General features: G+C 40.7%; 1 protein-coding gene across 1 annotated transcript in view; it reads right to left on the bottom strand.

Annotated features, from left to right (window-relative positions):
- The window catches only part of LOC124272926, a gene marked incomplete at its 5' end in the record, with an annotated part of 35,389 nt that overhangs the window by 9,487 nt on the left and 11,345 nt on the right, over window positions 1-14,557 (bottom strand). Inside the window, 4 exons of the mRNA XM_046708171.1 lie at window positions 636-816; window positions 1,018-1,702; window positions 2,318-2,537; window positions 11,433-11,568. Coding sequence (XP_046564127.1) covers window positions 636-816; window positions 1,018-1,702; window positions 2,318-2,537; window positions 11,433-11,568 — 1,222 coding nt within the window. The remainder of the gene's footprint in view (window positions 1-635; window positions 817-1,017; window positions 1,703-2,317; window positions 2,538-11,432; window positions 11,569-14,557) is intronic.

The following is a 14,557-nucleotide window of genomic DNA, read 5'->3' as shown; positions in this document are numbered from 1 at the left end:
GTTGTTGGTTATTTTTATTTCAGGCGATGAGACAAAAAAGTAACATCGACGTAGTGCTATTCATCGACTATCAAAACGAACTTCATGGAATATCAAATGATAATTGAATCTTTATCAAGTATTCCCACCGGAATGGGAACGAATCTTAAAATTATCTGTTACTTTACATTAAAAAGTAAATTCGATTTACAATGTTACCGTTATCTGGTTATATACCGGACTTTGACAGGTGCAAAGTAAGAATCTCCGGTAATTTCAAAACCTGTCAGTCATGTGTCCAGATAAATGTTAAAATCAGTTTTCTAATTACCTCTGTCAATTTTGTTACTCCTCGAAAAAGAAAAGAATCATTTTCACAATGCCATCGAGGTGTTGTCAAATAACAAATAGCAGTTTTATGGAAACTCCCAGGCATTGACGCATTGCGATACCCTCTACATTTCTGATTGGTTATTTGGATGCAAGGTCTCGCGCACAATGAAAGGCGTGATCACTTGACCAGTAACATTTACAAATAACCGGTATTCTCAAAGTTGAAGCTCAGCCCGATTACCAGAAAAAAAACCCAGGTGACGAACTGATGAACTAACTAACATCCGTATGTTTTAACACATTATATATATACGACTACTTACGTTGAACTGAATGAAATATTGTTCGACTGGACGTTCATCCTGAACACAGGCTGCTCGACTTCAGGCGGTGTATCATCAAAATGTACCCTGGTCGAATCTACCAAGGTGTTGCCTAGGACGTCTGTAGCTCTCACCCAAACTGTCACCGTGTCGCTCTTCGTCAGTAGATATAGGTGTGAACCTACCAATCACAAACGAATATTCATAATTTTAGAACAAAAAGGGTAGTCACGTGATGTGAATAAATAGATTTACTGAGCCAGCGGATTCAGGATTTACTCCATTATAAGATACCAGTATGTCGAGTTCTGTTGCAATAATATTCATGACAGTAAGTGTAATCCCGAATATGACATACGTTGCATAATAACTAACACGTTACCTGGAGGTATGGTATATGTTTCACTGAGTCCAACATCAGTCCAGCCTGTGGCTGGTTCCACCTGATTCACACCGGCGTTGCTGTCCTTCGCATAAGCTATCTCAAACTTGACAACACCTCTCTTGTTTTGTATTGCGTCTACTGTCCTGTTTCCTTCGTGGTCATCCTGTCCGGACTCTCTGGGGATGTTCTTCAAGAAGTTCTCAAGCTGTGGGGGGTAGGCGAGGACTTGGTTCAACCACTTGCCCTGCTCGTGCATCAGGTTGACAAAGTGGTTGGTCCACGTGACCTTGATTTCTCTAGATGGATCATCTTGCCAGTTGTACCCGCCATTAGGATCCGCCGAAGATATGTATAGACGGTTTTCTGCCCCTGTATCTATAGTAACACTGGACACGGGGTCGTATATGGCGATTCTCCTGACAAAGACAGAGTTATTTGCCTTGTCCGAGGCCTCCAGGATGAAGGAGTACACTCCAGGAGCAGTTGGTGTGTAGATGGCTTGGAAGGAGTTGGAGGCAGATGACGACTGATTGACTTCAACAGGTCCATATATGGGATTCAAGGGTTCATACTCCTTCAGAACCTGGTTCCCATCCACCTGTAGTTTAAATACCTCCCAGGCATAGCGGTACATGCCAGAAAGAACATCATTCCAGTTGGACCAGCGGAGATTGATTGGATACTGAAAGTGAAAGTGTAACACTGTGCCTGTTTGAAGCTGATATCAATAGGATATTGCTTTGGGTTTCCATAACATATGCAGTTAAGCTTCACTTTAGAATATTATAATGTTGTCCGACATTTAGTGAGGATCAGAGAGAAATATTGTGAAATTATTTATGAGGAAATAATGATTAAGGAAACCTAATTGTATAAGCGATATCAGAATTTAGCGTTGAGACGCTTCATTGCTCCTTATAAGACACGATACACAGTGTGTTGTTTCTCTGCGGCTTTGAGTAAAATACGGTGTTGAATGTGTGCTCAGGATTCATGAAATAAAACTATGTGTTCATTTTGACGACATATTCAAGCACCCTTTAGAGATCCTGTGATTTTAGCATGAAGGCGATTTAGAGGACACAACATGCGCTTTTAGATGATGACTTGCGGACATAATACGATGACAGTGTATCACTCCAACATGTACATCTTGAGGAAACGCTATCCCAGGTCAGTTGTTTCCATATGCTATGTCGAAACAGAATGTTCCATGCCAATGACAGGGATGCCAATACAGTTCCTATTCCTTACACATACTGATCATGGTATCTTTTTCACATGTAATGATGTTTACCTTTGTCACATCTTGCGTCATTGAAAACGGTTCACCTGAACAGGAAGACCCTTGACCCAGGCAGCTGTGGGTTGGTTTCTTGAAGTCAAAACGGAACTGCATAGACTGGTTTACCATATGTCCCGTGTACGTCTGGTTCCCTCTGTTTCTCAGGCCAGAAGAAGTTAATTCCTGGAGTTCCCGGTAACCCCCGTTCCAGGCCTTGAATGTTAGAATAAGTCTGAAGTGGAGAGGAAAAGATACGTATGTAGCCCTTGCTTTTCCTGGTCGTACTAAACTCATGGGCAAAAGAAAGTATAGGTCATTTTGAAGATCATCAAAACAGAAACAACACAAGATTTGGATTATGTAATAGATGTAATTTGTAGCAAATTCATTTGCACTTTGCTGTGTTCACAAATCATCACTTGGTTGAAAGAACTGAAAGGTGACATTGACATTCAAGTGAGTGAGTGAGTGAGTGAGTGAGTTAATATTTAACGTCACATCGGCAATATTTCAGCCATATCGTGACGAGAACATTTGATATTGAAAAAGAATATATATATATATATATAGACATTATAAAAACCTGCCGACAAAGGACAGTAAAGCAACTAGAGTATCACAGATATATATGTAAAACTAGTAATTGAATCTAAAACATAGTAACTATAGGGGACAACATAATATAAAAATGGGCTATAGATCGCCAACAACTGAAGGTAGATCACCATACTAGGAGCCATGGGGACTTACATTACTTTTGCTACCTGCATGGACCCTAGTTGGATTTACACCATCCCTTCAGCCATTGGCGACAGAAGAGAAATCTAGCCATAAATTAAAAACACACTTATTCTACGATTAAAAAGCAGGTACACTTAGATTGACTAAATGTTTTGGGACTTACGTACCCTCTCAGGAGGACAATAATTTTACAATACTTTAACCCCCTTTGAGGATACAGCCACTAACAATCTCAGTTGCTAATCTAAACTACCAATAATAAAATATATGTCTATTTACAAATCACTCAACAAATCTAATTTTTTTTTAAAATGCAATAATTAAATGAGAACTGACATTATTAAAAGATCCTTCAGAGTTTTGGATTTGAAATAGATATCCCTTGTGATGGAATATTCAATGCAGTCAAGCAAGACATGCTTGACTGTGATCCTTTCATCACAAGGGATACAAAACGGAGGATCTTAGCCTTTCAATAAATATTCATGAGTATATCTGGTATGGCCAATGCGACATCGTCATAATGACCTCTTCAAATCTGGACTGACAACCCAAGTAGGTGTAACCAATGTAGGGTTTTATTGCATGTAATTTATTAATACCTACTTGGGTGTCCCACTTCTTTTGCATTAGATCGCGGATGTATGTTCTAGTGCTGGCTTTATAATCAGAGTATGGGATAAGAAGTGGTGTCACAGATTTGTTGAGGGCTGCCTTAGCAGCAATATCAGCCATCGTGTTCCCAGAAATGCCAACGTGGCTGGGTAACCAACAAAAGACGATGTCGCATTGGCCAGTAGCAAGATCATTATATAATTCGATTATTTCAATTAAAAGTGGATGTTTGCAAGAGAGATTGTTAATAGCCTGAAGGCAAGAAAGAGAGTCAGAAAATATTATATATTGTTTATGTTTGGGATGTCTTTGAATATATTTAAGAGCTGTTAAGATGGCGTTTGCTTCTGCTGTAAATATAGAGCTGTTATCCGGTATTCTAGAAGATATTGTTCGGGATCCAATAACAGTGGCATGTGGCCACTGCGCCACCATCCTTGGACCCATCTGTAAACAAGGATTTGTATGTATTATATTTATTTCTTAATTGATTAAATTCTTGTTTATACTGTAATTCATTTGTTTCTGATTTTTTAAATGTAGTGAATGTTAGGTCAACTTGTGGCCTAACCAATTGCCAAGGCGGAGAAGAAAGAAAACGGGAAGGAGCTATATGTTCTAGCTCAATGCCAGCAGCAGAAAGGAAAGGTTGCACTCTTATACCAAGAGGCGGAACAAGAGAAGGCTTCTTGTTATACAGATCTTCATATTGTGGAGTAAAGACACAGTTGCAGGGTTTGACTCATTGGAATAAAGTTTTGTAATATACTGTAAAGTTAATTTTATATGGCGTTGTGTAAGAGATGGCTCATCAGCCTCGACGTAGAGACTGTCAACAGGAGAAGTTCGAAAGGACCCAAGACAAAGTCTCAGACCTTGGTGGTGGACAGAATCAAGTAGGTTTAGGTTGCTTTTGCAGGCTCCACCATACACGATGGAGCCATAAACAAGTTTCGAGCGGACCAATGAGCGATATAGGTGGAGGAATGTAGTTTGATCCCCTCCCCACTTTGAGTTGGAAACAACTTTCAACAAGTCAAGTGCCTTCAGGCATTTAGTTTTAGATTTAATATGCGGAAGAAAGGTTAAATGGGAGTCAAAAATTAAACCCAAGAACTTGGCTTCCTTCACAACTTTGATGGGTGTGCCATTTAAAGATAGTTCAGGGTCTTTATGCGGTTTGTATTTACGGCAGAAATGAATACAATTAGTTTTGGATTTAGAAAATTTAAAGCTGTTTTCAAGACACCATTTATTTATCTTGTTTAAACACAACTGCAGTTGCCGTTCAATAGTATGCATATTTTTACCACGACAAGAAATGTTAAAATCATCCACAAAAAGTGATCCATCGATTGAATCATTTAAAACCTTGGATAAACTGTTGATCTTGATACTAAATAAGGTAACAGACAAAATACTGCCTTGTGGAACACCCTGATCCTGATTGTAATGATCAGACAGGGTAGAACCCACGCGTACTTGAAATTGTCTGTCGTTTAAAAAGTTAGCTATAAATTGAGGCAAACGGCCTTGCAATCCGAAGCCATGTAAATCTTTTAATATGCCATATTTCCACGTAGTGTCATATGCTTTTTCAAAATCAAAAAAGATAGACACAGCGTGTTGTTTATTAATTAGTGCATTTTTAACAAATGATTCCAAACGCACTAGGTGGTCGACAGTACTTCTGTTTGTACGGAAACCACATTGTATATCTGTTATAAGGTTATTAGTTTCCAAGTACCAAACAAGTCGATTATTTATCATGCGTTCCATGGTTTTGCAAACACAGCTTGTTAGTGAAATCGGTCGATAATTAGACGGATCCGTATGATCACGTCCAGGCTTAGGTATTGGTACTACTATAGCGTCACGCCATGAGGAAGGAAATTTCCCTGACGTCCAAATATCATCAAAAATGTGTAAGAGCGTCTCTAAAGATGACTCTGGTAAGTCTTTCAGGAGCTGATAATGTATGTTATCTGCACCTGTAGCAGTATCGTGAGCTTGCTCAAGAGCAGTATGGAGTTCATGAATAGAAAATGTTTCATTATAATCTTCCCCATTATCCGAATTGAAATTAATAGTTTTCTTTTCTTCTTGTTTTTTGATATTGTTGGAATTTAGGCAAATAATTAGAAGAGGAAGAGTGTTTGGCGAGAGTTTCACCCAGTTTATTCGCAATATCTGATTTATTTGTAAGTGATTGATCTCCATGTTTAAGATGATGGACACTAGATTTAGTACCTTTACCTTTAATTTTCTGGACCATGTTCAAAACCTTGGACATGGGCGTTCGAGAATTTATCTTGGATACATAATTTTGCCAAGATTGGCGTTTATTCTGTTTAAGGTACGCCGCGCTTTAGCATTTAACATTTTAAATTTATTTAAATAATGCACCATAGGATGCCTTCCTAGCTTGTTTGCACTCATCGTTGAACCATGGTTTTCGGATATGTGGATTTGCAGAGGACTGTGGTATACACTCATCAGCTATGGTACTCAGGTGATCGGTAAAACAGTTAATAGCATCCGTAACGTCGCTAAAAAGTTCAGGTTTCAGTTTTGTAGCACACAGTGTTTCATATAAGGCCCAGTTAGCCTTTTTAAAATTCCGCCTTGATGATGGAGGTACATCAGATGGAGTTACAGGTTTTAGTATGGTAGGGAAATGGTCACTTCCACATAGGTCATCGTGAACTGACCATTCAAATTCATTTAGTAGTTCTGAATTAGTGAGTGACAAGTCGAGAGCAGAATAAGTTCCTGTACCAGGGTGTAAATATGTGTTGGAACCATCATTATAAAGACATAAATCATTATCTGAACAAAACTCCTCCAGTAATTTACCTTTAGCGTTTGTATTTGCACTACCCCAGAGTGGGTTGTGCCCATTTAAATCTCCCATAATAATACAGGGCTTCGGGAGTTGGTCATATAGAGCTTGAAGATCAGTTTTGTGAAACGTTGAAGACGGAGATATGTAGAGAGAGCATAATGTAAACGCAACGTGCAAAGTTAGTCGCACTGCAACAGCCTGAAGATTAGTAGTAAGAGCAACAGGGCTATGGATAATGTTCTGTCTGACTAGGATTGAAGATCCTCCAGTAGCCTTATCACCCGGAGGTGAAAAATAATGATATGCATTGAAAGAACGCAGGGCAAAAGCATCTGTTTTTTTAAATAGGTCTCCTGCAGACAGAATGCTGATGGAGTTAAATCCTGGACTAAAAGTTGTAATTCACTGAAATTAGTCCTCAGTCCTCTACAATTCCACTGTATAATATGATTGTGATAAACTATCTTTTGGGGGGATTTATTGGGGATCTTCCCCGTACTTTCTTGTTGGGCGACATACTGTGCGCCCTAGAATGGACAGTTTCGGACACATCCATGTCCTCAAGGGAACTATATTTGTTATACAAGTTGATTTGATTTTCTGACCCTTTTGGGGCTCTGCCACTGAATTTTTTGAAAGAATCTGGCTTCTTACCTTTGCCTTTAAGGGGCTGTGTAGACTTTGATGTCGACTGAGATGATGCGTCAAGATCAGAGGATGTTTCACATTGGCTTTGAGACGTACTAGGAACTGATTCAGTTGTTTGGGTCGATATTGCAGGTGAGAATAGCACAGGAGATTCGGATTTAACCCAGGTCAGGTTTGTCTGACAGCATGCAGTTGACTTTGTTATTCTAGTGGTTGCTTCTGACGGTGTTCTGGTGATAGAAGCATAACTCTCCTTATGCTCTGAACTTTGAACTAGCTTTTTTGCATCGGCAAAACTAATGTTTTGGGCAAATTTGATTCTATTTTTCTCCATTTGATGTTTTCAAACAGGACAGTTTTTAGAGTAAGATGGATGATCCCCTTCACAGTTGGTACATTTTTTGACATTACTGTCACAATCTTCTGTTGTATGTGTCGTTTCACCACAGTGAGCACATACAACAGATAATGTGCAAGTATTTACGCCATGACCGAACTTTTGACATTTGAAGCACCGTAGAGGGTTCGGAATGTACGTGTCAATATTGATGTTACAATATCCTGCCTTTAGAGATTTTGGAGCATTTGGTGAAGAAAATGAAAACGGGTAGGTATTTGTTTTGATAACAGTATCATTTTTCCTGGTCGTGAAACGTTTGACATAGAGTACGCCTTGTTCTTTCATCTCAGAGACGATGTCAAGTTCAGACATATCTGCAAACAATCGATCACGGTCTCTGATGATTCCCTTGCTCGTGTTTAAAGTTTTATGAGCCGTGACGGTGACCGGGACGTTGACAAACGATTCTGAACCCATGAGGTTGGTGGCTTGGTGCCTTTTCCCACACTCCACCAACAGAGCACCGGAACGTAAACGTTTAATATTCTTGACATCACCAGCAATGCCCTGTATACCCTAAGATATCGCAAAGGGGTTCAACTTCAATGGAGTCTTATCAACAGTTTCAATGACAAGAAATCGTGGCCAGTATTCAATGGACGTGGACAGTCTTTGATCAGTATCAACTGGATCAGTGTCTAGTGGACGTTTGTTTTTTATGGGGTTTCGTAAGCCATGGTTAATTTTTCAAGGTTCGTCATCCGAGCTCCCCACCCACCACGGAGTATCACAAGGACAATGCTAAAAACAAGTGGATTTCCAACTTGCAGCACCAAGGATACCCGGATGATATACTCCAGCAGAAGAATTAAAAGATTAATAATTCCACCAGATTGGCCCATGAGCCACCGCCTTCTGGGCATAAGACTCTAGGCAAAGTTCATAACATAATAATTCAAAACCACAAACGTTTTAGATAAACAAGTAAGCCCGAAATTCAAACAATTCCAAATCAAATTTGTGCAATGACATATATATATATATAGTCTATACACAGGGCTTGGCGTGACCAGCCGATTGATAGAACCGGGCCAGTTCTACCACCCGTCTAGGTGAAGTCAGGGCCGAAGTGGTGTGTTGGACAAAGGAACACTGTTCCTGGAACCAGTGCCCTCAACCACCAGACTACCTTCCTCCACCGACACAGGGGCGCAACCCACGGCAAACGGGTTGGTGGACCAAATATACGCCCGGGTCCACAACGGAGGGTTGAAGGGCGCTTAGCATGACCCAGCACCCACCGTAAGGAGGTGGCCCTTCATGGGTGCCCATTGACATTCAAACAGTCAGGGGGTAAATATCAAAGTTACAATGATATTCCTTACAAAAGACAGAGAAGTTTGTTCCAGAACGATCACAACGTCAGTAGCGTGTGTGTCCGCCATCAGCCTCGATGCACGCTCGTGCACGTCGTCGCATCGATTACGTCAAGTGTCGGATGACGGCATTTCGCAGTTGCTGCCATTCGTCCCTCAGTGCCACTTCCAACTCTTGTCTTGTCTGAGGGGATATTGACGACCACGAATTTGTCTTCCCAAATGATCCTTCAAATGCTCGATCGGATTCATATCTGGTGATGGAGAAGGCCAGGGTAGAACATTAACGTTATTCTGATAAGATAGTTTCTCGTCGCTATTGCTGTATGGGGAGTTGCATTGTCTTGCTGAAACAATACATCATTTGGTTAATTGTTCAAGAAAGGTAAGTCAAAAGACTGCAAGACTTGATTTCGGTACTCATTAGCATTGATAGTCCCCTGAATAACGACCAAGGGTGTCGTTTGGTCGCCAATAATGCCAGCCCATACCATCACACCACCTCCACCATAGGCATGGATTTCTTGAATGCATGCTGCTGCAAAACGTTCACGTCGCCTGTAAACTCTCTCTCGGTTGTCATTTTTGTGCAGACAAACCCGACTTTCATCGGTGAAGAAGACCCTACGCCAATCACGCCCTTGTCAGTGGTATACTCGTCTTGCCCATTGCAGTCTTTCAAGTCGATGTTGTTGAGTTAGTCTCATTCCACGGAATGATCGATAGCAACGTATTCCACCTGCTCGCAAACGTCTGAGGACAGTCCTTCGACTGATGCGACGTCCCAACGCTGTTTCTGCCGTTAACGTTGCTGTAACAAATCGATTTAAGAGGTGTATCAGGTGTATATGGTGATCTTCACGTGCGCTGGTTACACGTGGACGTCCACTCCTCGGCCTGTCCTGTGTTCGACCTGTCAATCTGAATCGTTCGAGGAGTCTTGCTATCGTCAGTGGTGTACAACCAAATCTCCTTGCAATTCTGACATTCGTCGCTCCCATATCGGACATCCCTATGGCCCTCTCTCTCTGTTCTGCCGGCAGTTGTGGTATCCTTTTCATGTGTTTTCAGCAGCTGTGATATGACGGGGCCGATGCATTGCATTTATACCGAAACTTTGTACGTGCATTGTGTGCTAGGAGCATGGACCATCCTTTCTACATTTGTGACGTCATCACTCTCACTGTTCGAACGTGTTGCGTTTTGGCGGTGTATTTCCCTTCCCAGTGGTGGGGCCAACATTGCCAGCATGTCTAATTCTCATAACCATGTCAATGACAGTGAAATATTTTTTCCAGTCCTATACTTTCTTTGGCCAATGAGTTTATTTTTTATCTCGGTATTTCTAGCAAAAGTATTAAGATATATTATTATATGCATTCGGCACATTTACTATGATGATATTCTTTTCAATTAAAGCATCGAGTCCCTACCATAATTGTACACAGTGTGGATTCCATAATACAGACACGATTTCTCTTATTCCTTCTGCTGATCAAAGTGATATACAGTCTTTATATACAGATGGGACTATGGCAGATGTTTTCAAGACATAGTTGCAGTTTACAAACAGCACCAGCACAAATGAACCAAACCTGTGCGCACGAATACTGGAAGGAACGGCACATGTGTAATTAAATGAACCACTCATGAGCACACGAAGGATTGAATGAACCATGAGTTTATTATTCACTTCATTTGGATAAAATCATCGTTGCTTGATACATTTTGCAGACATGATTTCATAATGGAACAAAAAAGTGAATGACATCTCTTTGTTAGGATTTGCAGTGGGAATAATGGTGTATAAAAGAGGCTGAAAGAGAAGAAATAATTCACTGTCACGAACAATCACAGCACATTCTCAAGAACATTCCATTTTCTCTTAAATGAATCAATACTGAGATTTGTATCTAGCAATATATTTCTCAACGTCATAAACATCATTTAATATCACATTATATATGGTCAAACCTGGTTTCACATCTTTGATATTCATGACAAAGTTGTTGCGCTTTTATGATATGATCCTGCGGTTGAGCAAGTGATCAGTTTTGGCACAGAATAATATATCTTGAGTTTAGAGTTCGATTGTTCTGTGCAGGACAATGATAACAAAATTGCTGCATTTTTACCCGAATAATCTCATTGTTGGACATTCCATACGACGAACATGTGACAATGCCGACACTTATTTCTCAAAAATAAACCATGATAGATATCCAAACTAAGTGCTGTATCATCCTAAAAGTAGCTTTGTAGATTGAGATTTACAAGTATACAAAGGAGCAAGGAGAGGTTGTTTATTGATAAGATAAAAACATGAATACACAGTGCCTTCTAGAAAGTGACCAAATGACATGTGTGATATTGGGACTAACCCTTCTGAGTAAAGTACAGGTTATTGTACAATTGTATTGAGCCCCATTCGGGATTCGCACCCACACTATCACACTATCGACTTTCAACACCGTGGCTCCACACAATTCCTAAAATCAGTATATCACTAAGAAAGAATATTTTATAATATAACACGTGTTACAGACGAGGAAAACATCTTACGTATCTTCATTTTCCAGAAATATGTCGTAGTCCCGTTTGGTTATGTCACAGTAGTAGGTGTCGGAGGTGGGGTTGAGGTAAGACACAGTCGGTGTGCAGGGCAGCGTTGTGTCAAGACTGACAATCGGGGTTGACCCTAGAGGCAAAATGTAAGATACGATCAACTTTGAACAATGGTGCAACTTTCTCTACGTTCACAAATGAATGGATGCATTATAATATGCATTGTTATCGGGTCGGATATATAGACGCGTTTCGAATGAACTGCACTAATGGTGCTGATTATGAAGATGTTTTCATATCTGATAAGTGTATTGATCTTCCTGAGACATAATCATGATAGTTTGTGCTGATTCCAGAAGTAGGGCCGATAGTAGAGAACTAACCTGGTTATGCCTTTACAATCAACAGATTCAATTTCTCTGAGTACACCAAGTTATGTATAATTCCTCTACATGTTGAATAGCACCAGATGTTACTCGTTGAGAATTATTTCGAAATTCATGGCATAGAATCAAGGGTTAGCATGGCGTGAAAACGATGGTTCCAATCATATTAAGATGGTTCTCTAACTTCTGTCCCAACAGTCACTTCGTATTGCAGATCTGGCGTGATTCACACATATCTGGTATGATAAATAAAATTTGTAGAAAGTTAAATGTTATAATTCCTGACAAAATTTATGCTTCTGTTTAATTCCGCCATTATCCTGTCATTCAGATATTTTTACTAGTACCAGTAGTATACATAATGGAGGTTTTGCCGCAAATTCCTCTGAGAGGTTTATTTGTGGTTTATTGAGCTCCCTGACCGGTTAAAAAAGTGTTGTCCATGGATCATCTGTTCATAAGACACGCTTTGAGTAGGATCAGTTGTGAACTCTATCATGGATACGGGATGTTGCTCGCTCCAAAAACCGCAGCGATCACCACGGCAAAGCATTGCCGTTTTAACCATAAATGTTTTCCAAATGATATACAAGATGACGGAGGCGAACCTCGAATTGATTCCACCTTCTTTGGAGGTGGAGGAGACAACCCCCCAAGTATTGATTGATAATGTCATGCAGAAACATAAAAAAGCACCCTAAAAAAGTAGCCGCTGGTAAAAAAGGCAGGTTAGCTTAGCATCATAATAAATTGATGAATAATCGGCCGTAGATTCTGTACGCCATGGCATTTTATGTTATAATCATGTCCACCACCGATGGAAATAAATTTGTCAACCACGCATATCAATACGTTGTGGTCACTGGCTTAACCATAGGCTATGCACGATTAAGTAAAATGATCACCAAACGAGGCACTCCCAGACTCCATTTCAATGCGTACGACATGGGCATGGTGGTCCTGGATTTGGGACTAGCGATGGCCACCAAAGATATGCTCATCAAGCAAGGCATCATCCCCGAAAACATATTGAAGTAAATAGCCATTATAAACATAAAAAAGGGCCACGATTGCTTTGTTTGTCGGCAGGGCTTTAGCCAATGCCCTCGCCTTTTTGAGTAGCACTACTACCATTTTTCTTATTTACGAATAACTAATGCAGTCAAAACAGAGGCGGAACGGAAACGTCACGATTTAGCCGTGGAGAAATTACAAGCCAAGCAAGCATAATACACGAAAAACGAATGCGAAGAATGGATTTTATTCACGATCAACTCCAACGAGAAGGGCACGCAGTACGAACGTTTCAGGACATAAACGAGTATTATCTCGTCACGGGAAAACAATGGGGACCCTTGGAGATCAACCCAACCTATTGGAATATTACACACCTTCTCCAAATCAGAAAAACTGCGAGCTGATCTTCATGGTTTTAGGTTTCTCCACGACAGCCTTAATCGCCAAGCAATTAGACTAACGTATATCCAGGTGCAGCGAAGATGAGACCCGCTCCGTATCATTGCAACTACGTGCTTCTTGGAAAAGCAGAAACCTGTGACAGGAAATGCGTGGCCGAATACTGCGACATACACATGATGTCTAAGTATGAAAGGGATGCATAAACTACTCATGTTCGGTATGCGGTATTGGAGTGAAATGGCATTATGATTTGTGCAAAGCCCACAGAGCAGATGTGGTCCGAAACCAAATTATTTATGACAAGAAAAAAAGATGATCTTAACGAACGTAATCGACTCACAGTATGAAAATTTGAAAAAATGTTTTCATTTTTGTCTATTAAAGAATAAATATGAATAAATCGATATAATGGATACGATGTTCTACAGCCCCCGGGGATACTGGAAAGGTGCAAGCACATTATCCCCAATATCGCCGAAGCCGCGAAAGTCTCAGAAGAGACTGCTAAGGCTTGGTTGGAAAAACAAGCCTTATAGCAAATTTATTTGCCGGCTTCTCCATACATCCCGAGAAGAAGGTTTGATGTATCAACACTCAATCGAGTACATCAAGCCGACCTTTTGTTTCTACTGCATGATAAAGTGAGATGCAAAACGTACAAATATGCCCTGGTGGATGTGGCCAGTTGCTACAAAGAGGCCAAAACCACTCACAGCAGAAGTTTCGGCTCAAGTGGCTAAGGCGCTGGAACGTATTTACAAACGAAGCCCTTTAACGTGGCCTGTAGAATTACAAGTCAATCCCGGACGTGAATTAATGGGTCCTTCTCGCAGCTGCTTTGCAAACACAAAGTCAAGGTCAGGCGTGGTATGGTGGGAGCGCAGCCAAGCCATCGTTGAGAGATTCAACCGGACCTTAGCCGAACGCTTGTTCGGACACCAGTACGCCAAAGAAATGACGACACCCAAAACACGATCGACGGAATGGGTCGTGCGTTTACCTCAGGCGGTAAGGGCAATCAACTATGAAGTGACGCGTCTCATCAACAAAAAACCTGTCGAAGCCATTAAAATGAAATTGGTGACAACCGAATCGGCCGCACTACCAAATAGAAAACTGAGAAAAAACTATCAAGTCGGGTCAGCGTGAGGTATTTATACCAGCCCGATGAATTCGAAGGAGGGGATTTACATTGTGTCAAGGACCCCGTGTGGTCGATGAAAACGTAGCAAATCCATCGGGTGGATATCAACGAAGACGGACCCCATTTGTATTACCTTAAGGATGGACCCGTCGGAGGATTCGTGCAAGAGGAAT

Source organism: Haliotis rubra, unplaced genomic scaffold (assembly GCF_003918875.1).
Source record: "Haliotis rubra isolate DU_JTF1 unplaced genomic scaffold, ASM391887v1 Scf1741, whole genome shotgun sequence".
NCBI lineage: Eukaryota > Metazoa > Mollusca > Gastropoda > Lepetellida > Haliotidae > Haliotis > Haliotis rubra.
The sequence above is the reverse complement of the archived record's forward strand: the minus strand, read 5'-3'. Positions and strand labels throughout refer to the sequence as shown.